Below are 21,192 nucleotides of genomic sequence, written 5' to 3'. Positions count from 1 at the left end.
TTCAACAGTCTTCAAGAGTTTTTAGTGTTTTGTGGATGAATGTGGGTGGGTCATGTGAGTGGTCCAGACCCAATGAGAAACTATCATCATATATGGTTGCAAAGGAACCATTTTTAAACATGTATATGGTGCCAGAATTTAATGTTGCTGGTGCTATATGAGGTACTCTGGCACTAGAATCTAAATGTGCACCTCTGTTAAAGAACACGCATGCTACAATAGTAAATCTCAAACATGGGTATTAGCGTAATTTCATTAAATAGCCCCGGTTTGCACCAGTTGGTAAATCAGCCCCATAGGTTTTGTTTTTTTTGTTTTTTTTGTGAAGTACGTCACTCCCACGATTTGCTTCTCTGTTTGGAGCAGTTCGTTTCCAAATGAGCTGGAATATGCTTGGTTTCACATTGAAAAAAGTTGAAAAGGAGCAAAGTGACAAACTTACCAAGTCCATTTCCAAGCGAACCGAGAAGGCCATTTCAAGTGATCTTGGTTGACTTGGTTTGATGTCTATCCTGGTGTGATTTTCGTGGTTCTTGGAGGTTTCACAAATAGCTTCAGTCCGCATCAAAGGGTCAAACTAACTAGTGGAAGTGCCCTCGGTGTCGACCAGAAGCTCTGGAAAGTTATCGGAGAACCATACATCATTTATTGATGTTTTGATACCCAGAATTCATCATGGCACAATTTGTACTGTAATGCCATTGTTTACAACCCTGCTGGATTCAAAATGATAAAATGTCAGTCTTTAACAGGAGAGTAGGGGGCACAAAGATTCCGCAGAGACAAACAAGTTTTTTTGGAGCTTGTACACATGCTCTACAATTAACCCTGAATCCAAAATCAAGAAGCAAATTCAAAATAACACTTAAAATATGCCACACTTCTGGTATAAAAGACTTTCTTGACACTTGAGTAAATCTGAACTACTTATTCTGAAACTGTGCCTGACTATGACCTTATGTAAATACAAACCACTGCAGGCAGACATATTCTCTCTTATTTTAGCTGAAGTGCTCATAAGCCCCAATATACCATTTTAACACAACGCAGTGAGTTGTTTAACAATTGCATTGTCTTTCTCATCTGTAGTGAAAGAACAGGTACATGTTAATAATAATAATAATAATAATAATAATAATATTTATTTCTTAGCAGACGCCCTTATCCAGGGCGACTTACAATTGTTACAAGATATCACATTATACATTATTTCACATTATACAGATGTCATATTATTTTACATACAATTACCCATTTATACAGTTGGTTTTTTTTTTACTGGAGCAATCTAGGTAAAGTACCTTGCTCAAGGGTACAACAGCAGTGTCCCCCACTGGGGATTGAACCCACAACCCTCCGGTCAAGAGTCCAGAGCCCTAACCACTACTCCACACTGCTAGGTTTTGGAAATAGCGAGGACTGCAGGGGGAGGTAATGATGTGTCTATTCATCTGTTATACTTAAAGTATGAAAGAAAACTACCTTAGACTTCAATAGACTTGAATATTTAAACTAAATCATTGTAATGTATTCAGAGACAAAAATGACCATGATTGTTCCCAGAATTTACAAATAATTGTATCAAAAACACCATGAAAGGGCTCCCGAGTGGTGCATCCAGTAAAGGCGCTCCGCGTGGAGTGCAATATGTATCCTATAGCCTGGAGATCACAGGTTAAAATTCAGTCTATGTCATTGCCGACCATGACTGGGGGTTCCCAGGGGGTGGCGCACAATTGGCCGAGCGCCACACGGATAGGGAGAGCTTAAGTCGGCAAGGCAATCCGCGGTACACACCAGCGACCCCTGTGGCTAATAGTGCGCCTGCGGGTCTGCAGTGGAGACATTCAGATCTGTGTTGTCCTCCGGCACTATAGGTCTGGTGGCTTCGCTGTGGATCCGCAGTGCGAAAAATGACGGATTGGCAGGAACATGTTTCGGAGGACGCGTGTTTCAGCCTCCTTTTCTCGAGTCGCCAGGGGTTTGCAGCGGTGAACCGGGATAAAAATAATAATTAGGCATTCCAGATTGGGGAGAAAACCGGAGTAAAAACCATTGGCGACAACTAAATTAAAAAAAAAAAAAAAAAAAAAAAAAAACATTGAAAGGAAACCAATGCATAAAAAACATCTGAAATAAAAAAAAATTTCAAAAAAATCTCCTGTCTTTAGTTGGTAATTTGATTAAGTACTGGGTTTATTTTACTTCCAAGAGATTTTCGATATTATGCTTTTGATTTCCATCTGATTCAAAATGAAGGATTATTAAAATAATAGTTTAATTGTTGAAAGAATATTTGGATGTTCATCCCAGCAATAAAAATAATTATTTGTAATCAACACGTCAAAGAAATGAGAAGGACATCTTGCTCAAAAAAATGGACAGGAGGCAGTCCTACGTCCAGTAAATAATGATATTCCAGCTGACTCATGCATGCTAATCTGGATGGTTGGGCTAATGGAAAGTATTAGACAAAACAAACACAACATAGCATTAAGGTCAAAATCTAGTCACCTTTCACACACAATAAATTATAATTTCTCCAATTTCCGCTGGTATTAGTCTAGAGAGCAGGGGTGAAATTAATTTTGCATACTTCAAACCATGTGTGCCCCTCAATCAGTATTTAAACCACAAGGATAAGATTGAGACCAGGTACCCAAAATGACTCAGTTTACATGCTTTATCGTTCTTCTATCAGTTTTAAGTTGTATGGCATTTAAAGAAAAAGTATCAAGAAAATGTATGCAAGACACCAAGAAATTTATTGAGGACCTTAACGAGGACATCCCAAGAGAGTATGCTGCTTTGAGTAAGTACTACAATAATTGATATGTTTTGTGGATGAGTGTCGTTGGTTCATGTGAAACTTTGGTATATAAAATAATTGAAAACACAAAATTTTTAAAGACCGAGAATCCCCACAAGATGCCTGGTTTTAAATGATTTGAAATTATTACAATAGTTGTGTCTATATTTATGTCCAAAAAAATGGGTTTATCTGAAATTATAATAACAAAGTTGACGAGAAGGCATGTTGTTTCACTGGACTCGCTCTTGGGCTGAGATGATATGAAAGTATGAGAATAAAAGCTAGATATATTTATTTGAATGTTATTAGGGTGTTTTTGTAGCAGGCATTATTGGTATGAGGCAACAGTAAAGGAGTTTAAAGTGACAACAGTGGTTATAACAGCTGTGCTGTATAACACCTATTGCCCATTGCGAAAGCAAAATGTAGGTGTGTTTAACAAGTCATATTGAAATAAGCACAGTTCAAGTAAAAGTCACTGAAAACTTGTATAACCTATTTTAAAATGTAAAAAGAGAAAACAAAACATGTTTTTGACAAAATACCCATACAATCTGGTTTACTGTATAAAATCCATAATAAATATCTGTGGGTTGTTGAGTGCCTACCCTGTGTTTCATTGTCTTCCAGTTAAGGACAGGGCTGTAATTATTTTGTTGTTGTTTACAGTGTATGATGCTTTTGGAAAAATGGGCAGCGATTTTGTGGGTGGAAACATGAACAGACCAGGATCATTCAGTGAATGCATTTTAGCCAATGCAGGTGATTTCAGTGGGCAATACTGCCAGGTCATGTTAATACAGGTAAATATTATTAAAAAAAAAAAAAAAAAATGCTATCCATGCACAATTTATTACATGATATAATTAAACATATAATTAAGGGGTGCACACAATGCATTTTTTTCAACTGCATCCATCTCTCGCTTCATATTGTGTCATAAACATAAATGCACATTTTTTACATATTCAATGTACACCATTTCTGGTGTGGTTGACACGTTTTTGGTGTTTATTCGAGCCAAAATTGCCCTGACGTACCCTCGCCAGGTGTGTATCTAACCATATATTAAATCCAATGTGCATACAAAAATATGTATGCAATTTCTAATCATTTGTTTTGCGAATAGGAACAAACTGGGTACTTGGTGGGCTTGTGTGTTCCAGATTCTTGTGACGAGGCTGAAATTGAAATATTAGTTGCAAATGGTAAGTACTGTATTGTTACTATATTATGTTCAGAAAACCTCTACTCTTTGTAGAATAATCCCAACGCAGCATTATCTGTCAGCACTTGTCATTCAGTTGTTTGATTTGATAAATGCTAGATTCCAAAATGGGAAAAAGGAAGCCATTCTTTAGTGTAATTTGTATCCCTATTAAAGCTATTCTGTAAAAGAAGATTCAAATAAACTATGCATGCACCATATTTAAAAACAATTAAGAGCGGGCTACATGAATACTTGAACAATACTGATTCAATTGCTTTGAAACACAATATTACACAATCTTTAAATATTTAAAGGAATCTGAAAAGTATAAAACAAGATAATACCCATTTATTCCATTTACATGCTGTGCCATACATTATCATTCTGTACCATACGTTTTCATTTCCTAAACTTTGAGTTTTTCTTTTGTTTTACATTGCATCCTTTTTTTGGCAGATGTATTTAAGTATAAGGATACATCATTAGTGCCTCCCATTCCATCTGTGCTTCTTCACAACTCTACACAACAGATACCAGTATCCACAACAAAATGTCTGAAAAAAAATGGTACTCCAGATGCATCTGCTATAGTTTGCCTGTAAGTGTTTACGTATGCCTTGAACTACCAGTATGCATTTTGAGAAATTAATAAGCGCCATAAGGTTTAATGTGGATCATTAAGCAGTGCTGAAAGGACCTGGTGTTCATATAACAAATCTCACTAAATTGATGTTCTAAACCCTAACGAAAGTGGATGGTACAGTCCGTGGGTAGCAGATTAATATCCACACTGCTTGTGAACTGGCAGGTCCCACATTATATTTAGGGTAGTGTGCAGTAACATAGCTGTGTTTGTCCAACATTAACCAGTGGTAAGCACAAGATTATTGCTAATCAGGTTCTGTGAAATCAACTGTTTGTGAAATTAAGATCATGAAAACACATAATTACTCATATTGTCCTTATTGATAGATCAAATATCATTATTTTTTTTTCTTTTGGAGTTACACAAATCCATTACACTACAGTTTGAAAGCAATCCTGCTATAAAATTTTTTTAAAATATATATTTTATCTGATTCTATTGAAAATCATAAAATAAATTGTGTTTATACATCTGGTATGTGGACCAGCGTGGTCATTTACATGGTATAATACAGTTGTCTTCTAGGCATTCCTGTAAAGTGTATGTTTTCCTTCTTTATAACCCCTTGCAGGTTTGTTTGCAGTTTCATTGTGGCACTACCCCTAGGTGGAACTATTTATGTAGCCTTAATAAAATGGAAAAAACAAAAATTGAATCTATCCACTGCTGGTTCCAACTTTAAGTCAGATCCAAATCTTTATGGTACCTTTCTTCAACATGATGTGCACCAGAAACATGCCAATAACTTCAGTGCAGATGTAGAATCACCAACAGAACACAAATCTGGAAGAGACGTGGAAGAAAACAACAAAAATCGTAAGTATCCAATTAATCCAATCATAACACAAGGGCTTCCACAATGCTCAGTTATAATAAAGCTCTGTTTGCTGCAGCCAGTAGAACGTGTCAACCTGTGTTGTCATTGGACAGTGTGTGAATCTCTGATTTGCTTAACCAGACATAATACCACGCAAATGAGGAATGTGTGCACTGCCATTGCATTTCTTCAGAATTAGGCCTTTAATTATGTCTTGGCGGGGAAGAAGGAGAAAGGGAACGAGATTGCTTTAAGGATTTATTTTTTGTTAATGACTGTTTTCTAAGCCCATTTAAAATTAATTAAAATCACGTTTGCAGTTCACAAACCAGTTTTCAAAAATTCATTTAAAACAACAACAAAAAGGCATCTAATAGCTACACAATTAATTTTTGTGGCACTGTCTTATCAGATGACTGTTTCTTTTCAGGTTTGGTTTACTTTTTGGATAATTTTATGAAAACATTCTCGTTGCAAAATAATTTTTCATCTCTGTGGGTTACAAAGGACAAAGGACATTATTCTGCACTGAATGGAATTCGAATTTTGAGTCTCCTGTGGATCATTTGTGGACACAATATCCAGTTAAGCTCTTGGGAAAACTTAGGTACTACCTAGGAAATGTCTGAAATTACAGCAGACCAAATGTGTTGAAAAGGTTGTTGTGTATTTGTAGATTCTTGTCATAAATATAAGACTCTCTTCATTTCATCTACAAGGTCAGTTTTTATTGAATGTACAAAAAGGATAAAAACTTTTTTTTTTTAAATGGTTAAATAGATTGAAATTCATTCCCATTTTATATTAAATGCAGTCGTAGTAGGCCATCAGCTATAATATGCTGCTTCATGATCACTTCCTTAGTTTCTGTTTATAATCAATTACCTATTTTTACAGGAGACTACACTAAGGTGTAATTAAAAGTGGCCTAATAAAGTATTTAATTGACTGTCCAAGCAAATTATATTTATATTAATTCTTCACTGTTTTGACCTTGTATTTAACACCCTTGGCATGCCAAATAAGTGCAGAATAAGTGCTTTAAAGATTGTTGTCCGAGTGATCAGATGTGTATAAAGCATGCTTGTTCACAGTTGTATTTTGTTTTTACAGACAATGCTAAAAGATGGAAAGACAGCGTAGAAAACAATCCAGTTTACATTGTTGCATTAAGTGGACCCTCCTATTTAGCTGTGGATACCTTCTTGCTTATTGGGTAAGCATCATAGAATTCAGTTTATCCATTATAACAATAGACAGATAATATGTCTGCCACTGAAGCCCACCTTTTTTGATGTTCAGAATATCAGAAGATTTATTTTTCTTTTGCACACATATAATGAAGTCATCTGTGGAATATACACACCTGCTGTGCCTTATCTAGCCGACAAAGAGTACCTGAAATTGGGTATTGGTATATAACAAACCTGCTGCTGAAATGGAACATTTTCATTTTACTGTCTGTTTTGTATTTCATGGTTAATTAAATGTGTAATATGGGCTTTAACAGCTCCCTCAATCCCTCCATGGGGAAATCATTTTTTGCTGGTTTCACATTTGAGCACATTATGTTTTAGATAAGCCACAGCAAACACCAAAGCGACTCATGCCAGCCCTGTTTATATTCTAGCTTGAACACATAGATACAAATATAGAGCAGGGATTTGATCTGCTGTTTATGTGTGGCTTTTTGTTTTGCAGTGGTCTCCTAAGTGTAAAATCACTTTTCAGCTTGATTCACAGAGCAGATGACAAGATGACCATACAGCTTGTGGGAACATTTTTGCTTAACAGATTAAAGAGGTACAATATGCTTGCCTTATTTTATTGAAATAATTTAATAAAATAGAAATGGGGGGGGGGGGGGATTTCATTTCTGTGGTTCTATTTGTACACAAAAAAGACATTGAAGAAGGTCCTGCAAGTTGCAAACTTACCCCAGTTCGTCACATATGGTGGAGAATGCAGGCATAAAGTCTTCACATTTTTTTTTTAATTGTCTTTGTGTAAAAGAAGAAAAAGAGAAAAAAATTAACAATGAAGAGCGACTCAAGCCACAGCAGGTTCCCGGAGATGCTGATGTTCTTTAACTTTTTTAGCTTGCCCCACCATGAGCAAGCTGAGCTGAGGCAACCGCGCCTTCGTGGCCTGATGGCAGTTTTGGCGAACTGGCAGGGACTGGGTCTACTAGCACTGGGAACTTCTCCCAGAAACCAAGGCAGAGTTGTTTCTACCAAAGCCGAAGTTCCCTGTGCTGAAACCAGAGGTTCCTACGCCGAAACCAGAGGTTCCTACGCCGAAACCAGAGGTTCCTACGCTGAAACCAGAGGTTCCTACCCTGAAACCAGAGGTTCCTTCACCAAGAACAGAGTTGCCTGTGCTGGAACCAGAGCCGCTGCCGACTAAAGCGGAGTTTCTGCTGCCAGAGACGCACCAACAGCAAACACCTGTCAGTAGATCTCCCTGGTGTGAATATTGTGGAGAACAGGCCCACCGCTGGAGAAAGTGCCCTGATGTCCTGTCATACTGGTGCGGACTGTGTGAAGGGTTTGGACACGGGTGGCAAGAATGCCAAAACCAAGAGCCAGAGAGGGAGGAGCTGCCTGCCTGGATGCGAGCACAGGAGCCTGAGCGTCCACCGCCCAAGAGGGGGGAGCCCAAGCTTCCACCGCCCAAGAGGGGGGAGCCAGAGTCTCCAGAGACAGAAGGAGACTGCCTGCTGCTCCTGCCTCCACCGCCAGAGGTGTTTTGTTTTGTTTGATTTCTGTGGTTCTATTTTTACACAAAAGAGTAAAGACGGCCCTGCAAATGGCAAACTTATCCCGGGTTGTCACAGTATATATATATATATATATATGAATTATTTTCTGCATGCCCAGTTGTGTTGCACTAAATGGATTTGTGTTATTGTGTGTTGCAGGATCCAGCCTCTCCACATTTTCATGGTTTGCCTATCTATTGGACTACTTTCTGTTGTCCCTAAGGGTTCCTTCTGGAGTTTTGCAGAAATGCAGATAGATATTTGTAAAAAATATTGGTGGACAAACATGCTGCTTATAAATAATTTGTTTTTTTACCCTAACTCGGTATGTTTAATTTCTCTCTTTTTCCTTTTATTAGCAGTAGTCGTTGTAGATCACACTAAACATATTTCTGTCAAAATATCAGAATGAAAAATGTGCTCTCAAAAGTGAGTCATATTATGAAAGAGAAATGGCGACAGTACGGGTTGTAGGGCAGTGGAATTGTATACAGGAGGCAGCAACAGCAAGTGATAATAATATTGTGAAGTTACATGCATACCTGTCAACCCTTTTTGAGCCCAGCTTGTATACCAGAGTTTTCAAACCCTTAAGGAATGCTTCCAAACCTTAACAAATTTGGCTCTGACTCAAATCATAATAAAAAAAAATACAGAACTTCTCCCAGTTTAGTAATTGAAATCTGCAGAAAAAAGCTTTTTCATCATTTGCTGTGTTCATTATTATTATTATTATTATTATTATTATTATTATTATTATTATTATTATTATTATTATAACATAATGTAACATAATATAACATTATAACATTAACATCTTTAACATTAGAACCATCGTCTATAATGAACATAAGGTTTTGATTTGCCCGTAAGATTTTCATCTTACGGCCATAAGACTTGAAAACTTAAAAAAAGAAACGTAAGAAATACGGGAAACCCATAAGAGTTGACAGGTATGTACATGGGTTCTGTATTATCGCTTTAATTATCAAGGGTACAAAGTGGAGCCCATAGTGTTAATCAGTGTATTCAGGAGATCACATTTCATTTCAAGTGAAACAGACAGAATACTGGAAACCTTCCAACGTTTTAGTAAATATTTAATACATTTAATACATTAAAAAACCTACTAAAGAAAGGAGAGAAACACTCTGATGTGCAGTAGATTCTGTCATTGTTTAAGATGCCTTTTATGCATTGGTGTCCTTTGCATGATATCTTTTTGATAGTCATGTAAATACTATGATTTCGTGTTTAATAAACTCATGTTATATGAATGAACATGAACCATTTTTGTACATTACAAGCAGTGTTTGTTTGAATATTCTAATATTTGTCCCAGCATTAATATACTGGGACATAATGAGGGATAAGCATTTTTTTCATTATGTTTTTAAGCCATTTTGTATTAACAGAACGTGACTCTGATGTCTGTGGGTCTAACGTATGCCAATACAACATCATGGATCTGAGAGGGGTTTAACTGTACAATACATTATCTGAAGAAGGGCTGATGATCATTTGAGTAATAATATTCCAAAAATATCCTAAGATGTTTTAGTAACATAAAAGAGGAGCATTTTTGTAGCTGCATGTATGCAAATATACAAACAATTCAACCCAAAACAGCTCAGTCATGCACATTATACATATGGTGTATGTTGTGCATTTAAATGGAACTGATTCATCATTACAAGATGTCTGTTTTGCTGGGGCCTACCACTCCAGTTCATTGCCATTTTATTAGACTTAGAACTCAAAACTAGACTTTTAAATATTAGCAGTTCATATTGTATGCTATATTTGGTTACCTGTTGTTTTCCAATATAAATGTGTGTTTTCTTATTTTTAGTGCATTCCATGGTCATGGTATCTGGCTATTGATGTCCAGTTCTATTTTACAACACCTTTGCTGGTTTTTCTGCTCCGAAGGTAAGTGCAGGAGTACTTGTACTGGAAGATAAATAAAGTTAAGTAACTTTAAATTGTGTTGCTGTGTTTTCCATGCTTTAAGAAACATCTGTGTTTGCAACTTTTCCCTTTTAACATACTTTAGTAAACCTTTTCAAGAAAATTCAGTATTAAAACCCCATGTAGGGTGGGGAATTTGTGAATAATACAGTTCATTATTATTATTATTATTATTATTATTATTATTATTATTTATTTCTTTGCAGACGCCCTTATCCAGGGTGACTAACACTTGTTACAAGATATCACATTATTTTTACATAAAATTACATTATTTTTTACATACAATTACCCATTTATACAGTTGGGTTTTTACTGGAGCAATCTGGGTAAGGTACCTTGATCAAGAGTACAGCAGCAGTATCCCCCATTGGGGATTGAACCCACAACCCTCCAGTCAAGAGTCCAGAGCCCTAACAACTACTCCACACTGCTAGACCCCTTAGTCTAGTACAATTTACTCAAAATCTGAAGCTCTACTCCTAACATTGGACTACACAATGTGACAAGATATTAGCTTACCAGTTTTCTGGAACCTTCCAATACCAATAAATAGACCAAATAATATGCCTATTACTCTACATAGAAATTCTGGGGGGGAAATGGTCAAATATACTGGTGGTACTACTCCTTCACAGTAAGTGCCTCTCAACTTCACATTGTACAATGCAATATAATTGAACAAAAAACAAAACATTGTTTTCTATCTTTACAGAAATACATACACACTGATTGCTGTAGCAACCATCTTCCTTTTAATTCCCTGCTTTATCAGTGCCTTGCTAACAGCTTATTTCCAATTACCACTGTATCTACCAAATGAATGGTATGTATTTGTTTTGTATTTTTGTATTTCATAAAATATCATGATGAACCCTATTATGAAGCAAAGAAAAAGGCAAATAAATGAATGGTATAATACAAGCAAGAATCAACAAGGTTGTAGACAGGGACGTGACTCACAGGAGCAATGAATTCAAGCCCATATCTTTTTAAATGCATAGATTTATAAAGTGCCTATGCAGAACTGCTATATGTACATGTTTGCATTTCTAATTGTAATTTAGGTTATTCAGTACATATTTTCAATGATCGTACCCAGTATCTGCCTAGGTTTCACCTTCTTAATAACACAATATAACAGTTATGACACCTAACCTAAGCATTTAAAACATTAACACAATATTCCCATTGTATATCACTGTATACAGTATCAGGAATCATGTATCTAACAATAAACATTTATTTCAGGATTCACAAGGCATACTTTGAATATTATTATAATAAGCCGTATTCCAGATATGGTCCATATTTAATTGGAATCCTTCTGGGCATGTTCATGAACGCCAAGAAAGAGCGTCTTTTAAAGAAACAGGTAATTTAATGTAATAGTTCTTATTTCCACTTTTCACTGGTATTGCTTTTTATGCCTGTGGTACACTTGTTTCCAGTGGTCGTTATCTAAAATTAGTTTAGTAAATGCTAATTATTTATATAAATCTAACCGTTATGAAGGGTAAAGATTAGGTCACATGACAAGAAAATACCGAATACAGGTAATAGTGAGTAACATATTATTTGGAGCAAAGATTGTACTACATAATAACCTATGAAATACTTTAAAAAAAAGCCTTGGTTCTCGTTCAGTGGCAGGCTGCAGTTGGCTGGATTTCCTCTTTGACCTCCATGGCTTTGTTGGTAGCCCTAGCGTATGTTTTACATGAGGTTCCCAATTGTCCGTCTGCACCTCACGCTATATACCAGGGGCTGCACAGGACTCTCTGGGCTGTTGCTGTTGCCTGGATAATATTTGCTTGTGATGAAGGTTTCGGAGGTACTTTGTTAATTTACAGTGTTACTTTCTTGTCTGTGCTGAATGTCAATAAGCTGTATCTTTACTGTTACTGCAGTTCAATAGAACTGCATTGTGACCCAGTTTGTAGTGTTGTAGTGATAAGAACATTTGAACTTTTCTGGACACCTTACTAGATTAATTTAATTAATTTAACTTGCAGTGCAGAAAATTGACTGTTTTTCTTTTTTAAATTATCTCATTTAACAACCATTAAATCGCTTGAACCAGCAAGACCAGCTCTGATCAGGACAGACCAGTTCTGGTCATTGCTTTCTAACAGAAAATACTACTTCAGCTGAAGGAAAATGTTACATATTAATACTTGGCCCTTTAACTCAGGCTTTCAGAGCTGTTAAATTCTCAAGCCTTTTTTTAGCTTACACAGATACAGTAGGAATCAGCATTTTAGACACATATTAAAGACTAAATAGCTTTAAATTACATTTCTTATTGTCTTGTGTGTTTTTTTTATAGTAGTAAAAGCAGATCCATTTACTGAACACATACTCTGTGTTGCCAGCAATACAAAAGTAAACTAAATCCAGAGCAGGTGTTCATTAGATGGCATTGACACTTATTAACACAAAATAGACACTTTGGCTGACATAAATGTCTATCTGGAAACTGGAATTTAACAGCAGCTTTTGAGCTCAAGCCAAAGCACCTTAGCACAAACTACAGTATATCAAAAAAAGAATCAAATGATTTGATTCAAACATTGTAAAAAGGTGAAGAGAAAGTAGAAATTATAATTAAAAGCACATATCCTAATTACTCAGTCTTATGTGTGTGGGACTCGGTTAACAATCTTTTTGATACAATTTGTTTAAAATATATGTCACCTTTAATACATACTGGTAGTTAAACATCAGTTTGAACTTAAATTACAATTGTGTTACTATTATTACTGTATTTGAATTATTCTGCATTTGTAACACTTCATTTCTTTTTTAAGGGTATATAAATACATTTCTTTCCCTAAATGTGTGGATCCCATTTTCAAGCATCAGTTTTGCATGCTTCATGATACACCCTCTTCTTATTATTATATTCAATGGAATTCAGGAAACTTTATTTCATTATACAGACATTAACTTTGTGAGTATCCAAACCGTTACAATGCATTGAATTCCATTTAAGTATACATATTGTGTTCCCAATTAAGGTGTCATTGCTAAGATTTTAAAAAATAAATCAATAAATAAATAAAGTGTGGTTTTAGTGTTTTTATAAGTTTAGTTTACAAAAGTGGAACTGAAAATACCAGTAATACCTATAGCTATATATTCTGTTTTCTCTGATAGAATTTGTAACACACTAAGCAAATCTTCAAATATATGTAGACTAAAATTGATTACTAAAACAAAATCTATATAAGCAATAGCACAGAAGAAACCAAGTGCCAAATGTTTATATATATATATATATATATATATATATATTTTTTTTTTTACAGTTCTACCTTTACATGGGACACCTCGTTCTGACAGTCGCTCTGGGATATGTACTAACTGTGCTGGTTGAAAAACCGTACTTATTTCTAAAGCGCCACATGAAATAATTATGGAATATGTAAGCTGTGGAAGGCACTCAAGTTTTATACTTGCAATAAAAAAGCATGTGAATTTTAAACAAAAGAGAATATTTTGTGGATTTTAAGAAACCAGTTGCAAATTGATGCCATGAATTGATTTTTTACTATAAAAATACATCAAAGTGATAAATCAAAATTGTATATTTTATGTTATGTTGTTCCACAATTTATTTATAAAAACTGTTACTTTGTCAGCATCTTGAAGTCTCTGGTTTTATATTTGCTTGTTTTACACAAACCTCTCAGTTAAATGAATACTGTGTTGTTCAGTTGGCTAGTAAACATCTAAGATACATTCTTACAAAAAGCTTGGTTCACTTCCCTGAATCCAGCTGTCCTAGTATTCTCACACTTTTTACCTGTTAATACATAGACTGAACTGCAGCCTCCATTCTCATGTGTTCTTCATTCCATTCACAATAATGAGCACCATCGGCAGAGGACTAGACAAATAGGATTCATTTTGAAGGATGACAGTGTCAATATGTGAAGATCAGACCCTATTATGCAGGTAGTGGACAAAAAATGGAAACATCTGGGTAAATGAGGGACACCAAGTATATTGAAAGCAAGGGCTTCCACACAGATGTGGCTCATGCGTTAATTAAGCAAATAACATCCCAGCATACTTAGGGTCATGTATAAAAATGCTGGACAGGCCTGGTTGCCTATAATTATGGCTAGCATGGCTGCAAGAGAAGACCTCAGTGACTTTGAAAGAGGGGTGATTGTTGGGGCACATTTGGCAGGAGCTTCAGTGACCAAGACAGCTCAACTTGCCGATGTTTCATGAGCAACGGTGTCTAAGGTGATGTCGGCATGGAACTCCGAGGGAAAGACATCATCAGCAAAGGGCAACAGTGGGCAGAAGCGCATACTCCAGGATCGTGATATCCGTGCATTAATTCAAAGTGCAAGGCAAAACAGGCGAGCAACTGCAGATCAATTGACTGCAAATTTCAACCTGGGGTGCAAGCAGCCAGTTTCATCAAAAACGGTCCACCGAGAACTCCACAGCGCTGGATACCATAGTGGCCCAACGCCCTATTAAGTGACTTTACATTGGTGTTTCCATGTTTTTGTCCACTACCTGTATATTGAGGATATTATTTATGTATCTTTCACTTTTTGGATGTTGACAATCATTCTGAGTGATTCCATGCCTGTATAATCCTAGTTGGTGGGTGGATATGGTCTACAGTTAACAAATGTATTTCAAAAAGGTTCATTTCAGACCTACAAATCGACAGATACTTGATGCCATATTTACAATAATTCCTCTATAAATGTGCTCTCATTGTAACATTTCTAAATAATTTAAACAAATTTGATGCACACTACCAGTCCCTTTTTAATGAAAACACTGTACAGTGCCTTGCATAAGTGTTCACCCCCCTTGGACTTTTCCACATTTTGCAGTGTTACAACCTGGAATTAAAATGGATTTAATTGGGATTTTTACTGTTTGATTTACACAACATACTTAACACTTTGAAGGTGCAAAATACTTTTTATTGTGACACAAAAGTTAATTAAACAAAAAAAAGACATTTGTTGGTTGCATAAGTATTCAACCCCCTGAAGCAATACTTGGTAGAAACACCTTTGGCAGCAATTACAGCTGTGAGTCTTTTTGGGTAAGTCTCTACCAGCTTTGCACATCTGGATCCTGCAATTTTTGCCCATTCTTCTTGGCAAAATTGCTCAAGCTCTGTCAAGTTGGATGGGGACTGTTGGTGAACAGCAATTTTCAAGTCTTGCCACAGATTCTCAATCGGATTGAGGTCTGGGCTTTGACTGGGCCATTCTAAGACATTCAGGTTCTTGTTTTTAAACCACTCCAGTGTAGCTTTGGCTGTGTGTTTAGGGTCATTGTCCTGCTGGAAGGTGAACCTCCGCCCCAGTCCCAGGTCTCTTGCAGACTGAAACAGGTTTTCCTCTAGAATTTCCCTGCATTTGGCTCAATCCATCTTGCCCTCAATCCTGACCAGTTTCCCAGTCCCTTTCGATGAAAAGCATCCCCATAACATGATGCTGCCACCACCATGCTTCACCGTGGGGATGGTGTTCTCAGGGTGATGAGCACTGTTGGCTTTGCGCCACACATAGCGTTTTGATATGGGTTTTTTTCAGCAATGGCTTTCTTCTCGCCACTCTTCCATAAAGCCCAGCTTTGTGGAGCGTCCGGGTTATAGTTGTCCCATGGACGGTTTCTCCCATCTCAGCTGTGGATCTTTCCAGCTCCTTCAGAGTTACCATTGGCCTCTTGGTTGCTTCTCTGACTAATGCCCTCCTTACCTGGTCACTGAGTTTTGGTGGACGGCCTTCTCTAGGCAGAGTCGCGGTTGTGCCATATTCTTTCCATGTTTTAATAATGGATTTAACGGTGCTCCGGGGGATGTTCAAAGTTTGGGATATTTTTTTATAACCCAACCCTGATTGGTGCTTCTCCAGAACTTTATCCTAGACTTGTTTTGATAGCTCCTTGGTCTTCATGATGCTGTTTGATAAGATATGCTCTCTAACAAACTCTGGGGCCTTCCAGAAACAGGTGTATTTAATCTGAGATCATGTGACACCTTAATTGCACACAGATGAACTCCATTCAACTAATTATATGACTTCTGAAGGCAATTGGTTGCACCAGAGTTTATTTAGGGGTGTCACAGCAAAGGGGGTGAATACGTATGCAATCAAGACTTTTCAGTTTTTTATTTGTAAATAATTTTGAAAAATATGTAGATTTTTTTCCTCACTTCAACATTATGGACTATTTTGTGTAGATCAGTGACAGAAAATCCTAATTAAATCCATTTTAATTCCAGGTTGTAACACTACAAAATGTGGAAAAGTCCAAGGGGGCTGAATACTTATGCAAGGCACTGTATACACTTTAAATACACACGCACGCACACGCACACACACTGAAATATTATACAAATAATCCACAGAAGCACTCTGTTACTGTATGTGTATGAATCTGCCCCATGCCACATCGAATAACTTATTGTGTGCCAGTCTGTGATCAAGGTCAATAGTGCAGCCACCAATTGGCCACATCAGTAGCATATTGTAAATGATATTGATGGCACTTTTTGTATTTTTATGTACTGTATTACATTTTACTGTATTGAAATAAATTGCCCTTTTATACAACACATCTTACAAATGCATATTTGCTTACAAAGAGACATGTTGTGAATGACTGATTATGGGAAGTAAAAATGTTTTGTTTGCTATATGCTATTTACCAATCTAATTATATGTTACTGATTTGTTTTTTTCCTGTTGAAACCAACGTCAGTCTGGTTGCATAAATAATGAAATACTAAATCAAAACTGACCTTATACAAAACAGTCAGGTAATATTTATAGTGTGAACATTTTCAAACAACTGGTGGAGGGACTGCCTGCCATGAATCTGCACCTGATGATGAATGTCTTGTCATTCACACCTCTTTTTATCTCCAAGATAATGACATGCAATGTGCTCCAAACAGATGATAACCTGCAGAATAGGGGATGCGTTCAGTGTTTTATGTAAGTAATTACTGTTGGATATTAAAACACCAGCTTCTGTCACCAATAAGAGCCCTCTCGGATCACCACCTACTGAGTGGTGAAAAACATTGTTTATGTCACTGATCACCTATTAATGTCAGGCTAACTGAACTCAGAGAGTGTGTGGGAGAAGTAAATACAACTCATTTAGCCTCTATAAATCTGACCCCCATTGAAGGGTAAATGAAGACAATACAATTTAAGAGATGTTTAAATAGCTGATTGTTTTATAATTATAGGGCGATTCCGTGGTAAAAATCACCACCTAGAATAATTCACTCTTATCCTCTTTTGCATGAAACTGTTCATATGCTGACAGCAAATTAGAAAGGCAGGCAGGTGTCTTCTTTGTTGTTTTTATTAGACTACATGCTACATCTCCTGTAACTGAAATAACCTGAAAAAGACATGCAAGTGACGTCTGTGACACTGTTATAGGATCATCTGCCCAAATAGATGGATGCTAAATTGGTGCACATAGATCTGCTTAATCCCCTTGTTCATAAGCTCTGGAGCCTGTATCTCTGACCAATGACAAAGGATATTATTATTATTATTATTATTATTATTATTATTATTATTATTATTATTATTATTAATAAACTTTAGACCATGATACCACAATACCAGGATCTAAAAACCAAGTAGCTTCAAATATCTTTTTTTATATATATTTTGTACATTTCCCTACTATTTTAGTATACTTTAATATTGATGCATTATATATTTCTCAAAATCTGCCTTTACCTTGATTGAAGCTTACTTTAGTATGGCTTTAGATACTGTGGACCTCATTCACTAAACAGCGTTTATGTGTTTTACATGCAGTATACGGTGTCCATATTAGGATATCTTTGTACATCAGGCAAAAAGGAGTCATTATGTGCTCCCTCCTCTGTAACTCCCTCCTCTGAAACTCCCTCCTCCCTCCTCTGTAACTCCCCCCTCCCTCCGTCATGCTCCATGCTCCCTCCTACCTCCCACATAATTTTTTGCTGGTCTGAAGACATCAGCCAATAAAGAACCGTTTCCAACTTTTACACATTTTCATTGGTTAGATTAAATGCCAGTCATATTATCCGGGAGACCAGCTATGTAATTGAATGGGGCATAGCTAACTAAACACATTCAATGTTTGACAGCTGAAAAAAGTTAAAAAAAAATAAAAATAATAATAATAATAATAATAATAATAATAATAATAATAATAATATTAATAATAATAATAATAATAATAATAATAATAATAATAATAATAATAATATATCTAAAGCCAAGTAATTATCATTTTCATGAGGTAATGATTGCAATTGTACATTTCAATGCAAGCAAAGCAAGCCCAAAAAACCACATTAAAAAAACACAAACTTGTTTAAAAAATATGCTCCATAAAAGTATACATTCTTGTAATGTTATTTTGCACAAAAGCATATATTAAAAAATTAAATTATCTGGGATAATTATATATATTTCTTAAATAAATCAAGACTGCCAGTTCCTCCTAACATTGACAGACTTTATAGAAATTGTGAGGCTAATGATGTTTGAGTTAAATATGTTGTGGTTGCATACTTTGTTACTGATTCCTACAGAAATGCCTTAAGGCATTAGTGGCATCTACATTTAAATCATTAGAATCATTTGAAAAAAGAAAACAGTGGTATATGCTCATGATAGCATTTGTGAGAAGGCCCTGGGTCCTTAGCAATGCCATTCCAATATCACATGACCTCTTCCAAGGCAACAGACATGGCAATCTTGGACCAAGCTAAAGGGGAATTGCCAGGACATGCAGTCTATGAAATGACCACACACTTGAGAAAAGTGATTGGTGTTTGTATGTTCTTGGTGAGGGAGTATTGTTATTGCATTTTTGCTATGTCTGAGTTGTATTGTCTCTGTTTTAGAAAAATAACTTTTATTGTATCCTTATGTGGCAGATTGGCTTGCAGTGGTGAGGTGTGGTGATGTCACGGACCAGGAAGTAACTGAACCAAAACAGTGGATGGGCGGGTGAAACTGAACGCAACGGGGTTCAGCTGAATTTATTAAATCAATAAACCAAAATATTTAAACAAACAAAACACAAAACAAAAAGGCGCGTTAGCCAAACAAATAAACAGAAACAAGTATATTTACATATAGCAATTGTTCTTAACTGTTTTCTCTCTCCTCGCTCTCTCTGCTCCCAGTACTCTCCTCTGAACACTCCTCCTCGCAGCACGGACAGCTGCAGGTTCTTATACTCTGGCCGAGGGGTTAACTAGCTGTTATTTATCTTATTACCCCTTGGCCACAGTCTGCACGAGTTTAGTAAGGATGCGTGACTGTCAGCTAGTTAAATAATCAGTAGCTGATCAGCCACGCAGCCTCACGAGGTTTTAAATTATAAAAACAATAACAAAAGACGCTGCGCTTTTATCCGCGCCGCAAACAAAAATACAAATAATAATAAATATATATAGGGGTGGGACACTCCGCCACACCTTATTTTTATAAGTATATCAAAAGTTATAAATTAATGTATCAAATGTTATAGATTGCCACCACTAACCTTCGACCAGACATTGTCTTGTGGTCTGGATCAGCACGCCCTGTTCATCTGGTAGAGTTAACAGTGCCATGGGAGGATGCTGTGGATGATGCGAGGAAAAAACTTCGGTATGCTCAACTGGCTGCTGAAGCGGAACAGCGAGGATGGAGTCTGGGTTTATCCAGTGGAACCCGGTTTCTTAGAGGTGTTGGGTTCAGTGGTCAAGAGTTGTGTCCCATAGTGAAGAACTTATCTGAAGCAGCAGAAAGGAGCAGCAACTGGATGTGGTTTAGACAGAAAGATTCTGGCTGGGGATGTCAAGCACAATAGAAAGAAAGCAACGCTGATGTATGGGTAACTAAGCTGGGCTGAGTTGAGTGAGGGACGGAGGAGGGTGATGCTCGGACGCCAGAATCACTGTTGAGCTCTCTTGAGGTGTTGTGGGCTAGTCGACGAAACACCCCGAGGATGGAAGGTGCCCACTTGAAGACCCCAGAGATGTACCCTACTTAGCTCAATCCAGATGGTTGTGATGCTGATGTGCTGGGGAGACCGCACTGTGGTTGATCCTTGGAGCCAGCATCGCAGCCGTTGTGTGTGCTGATGCGCTGGGGAGGCAAAATAAGCTGATCCCTGGAGCCAGCATTACACTTCAGCCATCAACACCAGGTAGAAAGATATCTACATCATCAGATGGAAACGCAAATTAATCAAATTAGTTTACTGTAGTCAGTGCTTATCCTGGCGAGAGCCGAGTTCAAATCAGCATGAAGTTTTAACATCTTCTCTCATGTAATGGAAATCACCAGCCATCATGAGATTATAAAAAAGTAAAGTAACAAATCACTGTAGTGTTTTTTACTGAAATGTACTTATTTATTTATTTTTTGGTTCCAACAAATATGGCAAAGCACCTATTTGTTCAGGGGAACTATTTAACTCTGTGTTAGACATTTTGATAATCCAGGATAGAACACAACATAGTGGATTTTAACAGGAAAAGAAAGCTTAAATGTGGCAAGTTACTTTCAGATACAGTAAACATACTGTTTATTAGAGGTTCCACTCTACAGTGATAAAAAAGCAGTGCAAATTATCCTGAAACGAATACAGGGTAAATGAATATATGTTACATGGGTTGCAATATTCTTAACTTGTATGATATGTTTGTCTTTGAGCATGCAGCCACTTTAGATTTCTTATTTGCATTTACCAAAACACTTTCTCTGGTAGGAGGGTGGATCGTTATGGATGCATTTGTAATAATGTTATTACAATTAACCAGCTTTTAAATAAAACAAGATCATTGCACCTCAAATACATGTTCATTAAATACAAAAGGAATGACTTGATACACATAGGGTCACTCCAATTCTCCATATGTTTTTCTCAAACAAAAATGTGATGCATTTACATTTTAAGAGAAAACCTA

The 21,192-nt window shown here is 36.6% G+C and overlaps 1 protein-coding gene across 2 annotated transcripts; it reads left to right on the top strand.

Moving 5' to 3' along the window:
- The first annotated feature begins 58 nt into the window (after positions 1–58).
- On the top strand, positions 59–16,485 carry LOC117421082 (O-acyltransferase like protein). Of its 2 annotated transcripts, XM_034034997.3 has the most exons (15): positions 59–2,812; positions 3,482–3,615; positions 3,942–4,020; positions 4,479–4,620; positions 5,240–5,484; positions 5,916–6,092; positions 6,599–6,701; positions 7,187–7,288; positions 8,406–8,571; positions 10,099–10,178; positions 10,933–11,043; positions 11,469–11,592; positions 11,865–12,051; positions 13,028–13,170; positions 13,529–16,485. In XM_034034997.3, exons 1-15 carry the CDS (start codon positions 2,665–2,667, stop codon positions 13,631–13,633), a joined length of 2,046 nt encoding a protein of 681 aa, XP_033890888.3. In that variant the 5' UTR covers positions 59–2,664; the 3' UTR covers positions 13,634–16,485. The 2 variants fall into 2 exon arrangements, with proteins under 2 accessions (XP_033890888.3, XP_058880709.1); XM_059024726.1 differs by lacking the exon at positions 5,916–6,092.
- The last annotated feature ends 4,707 nt before the right edge of the window (positions 16,486–21,192 follow it).

Source organism: Acipenser ruthenus, chromosome 1, assembly GCF_902713425.1.
Source record: "Acipenser ruthenus chromosome 1, fAciRut3.2 maternal haplotype, whole genome shotgun sequence".
Classification (NCBI taxonomy): Eukaryota; Metazoa; Chordata; class Actinopteri; order Acipenseriformes; family Acipenseridae; genus Acipenser; species Acipenser ruthenus.
The sequence above is the reverse complement of the archived record's forward strand: the minus strand, read 5'-3'. Positions and strand labels throughout refer to the sequence as shown.

What these genes read in the sequence shown, in the direction of transcription:
- LOC117421082 (XM_034034997.3), top strand. Translation starts at nt 2,665, where the DNA reads ATGACTCAGTTTACATGCTTTATCGTTCTTCTATCAGTTTTAAGTTGT. An exon ending in GCATCTGCTATAGTTTGCCT is followed by an intron (nt 4,621 to 5,239) that starts GTAAGTGTTTAC and finishes AACCCCTTGCAG; the next exon opens with GTTTGTTTGCAGTTTCATTG. An exon ending in ATTATACAGACATTAACTTT is followed by an intron (nt 13,171 to 13,528) that starts GTGAGTATCCAA and finishes TTTTTTTTACAG; the next exon opens with TTCTACCTTTACATGGGACA.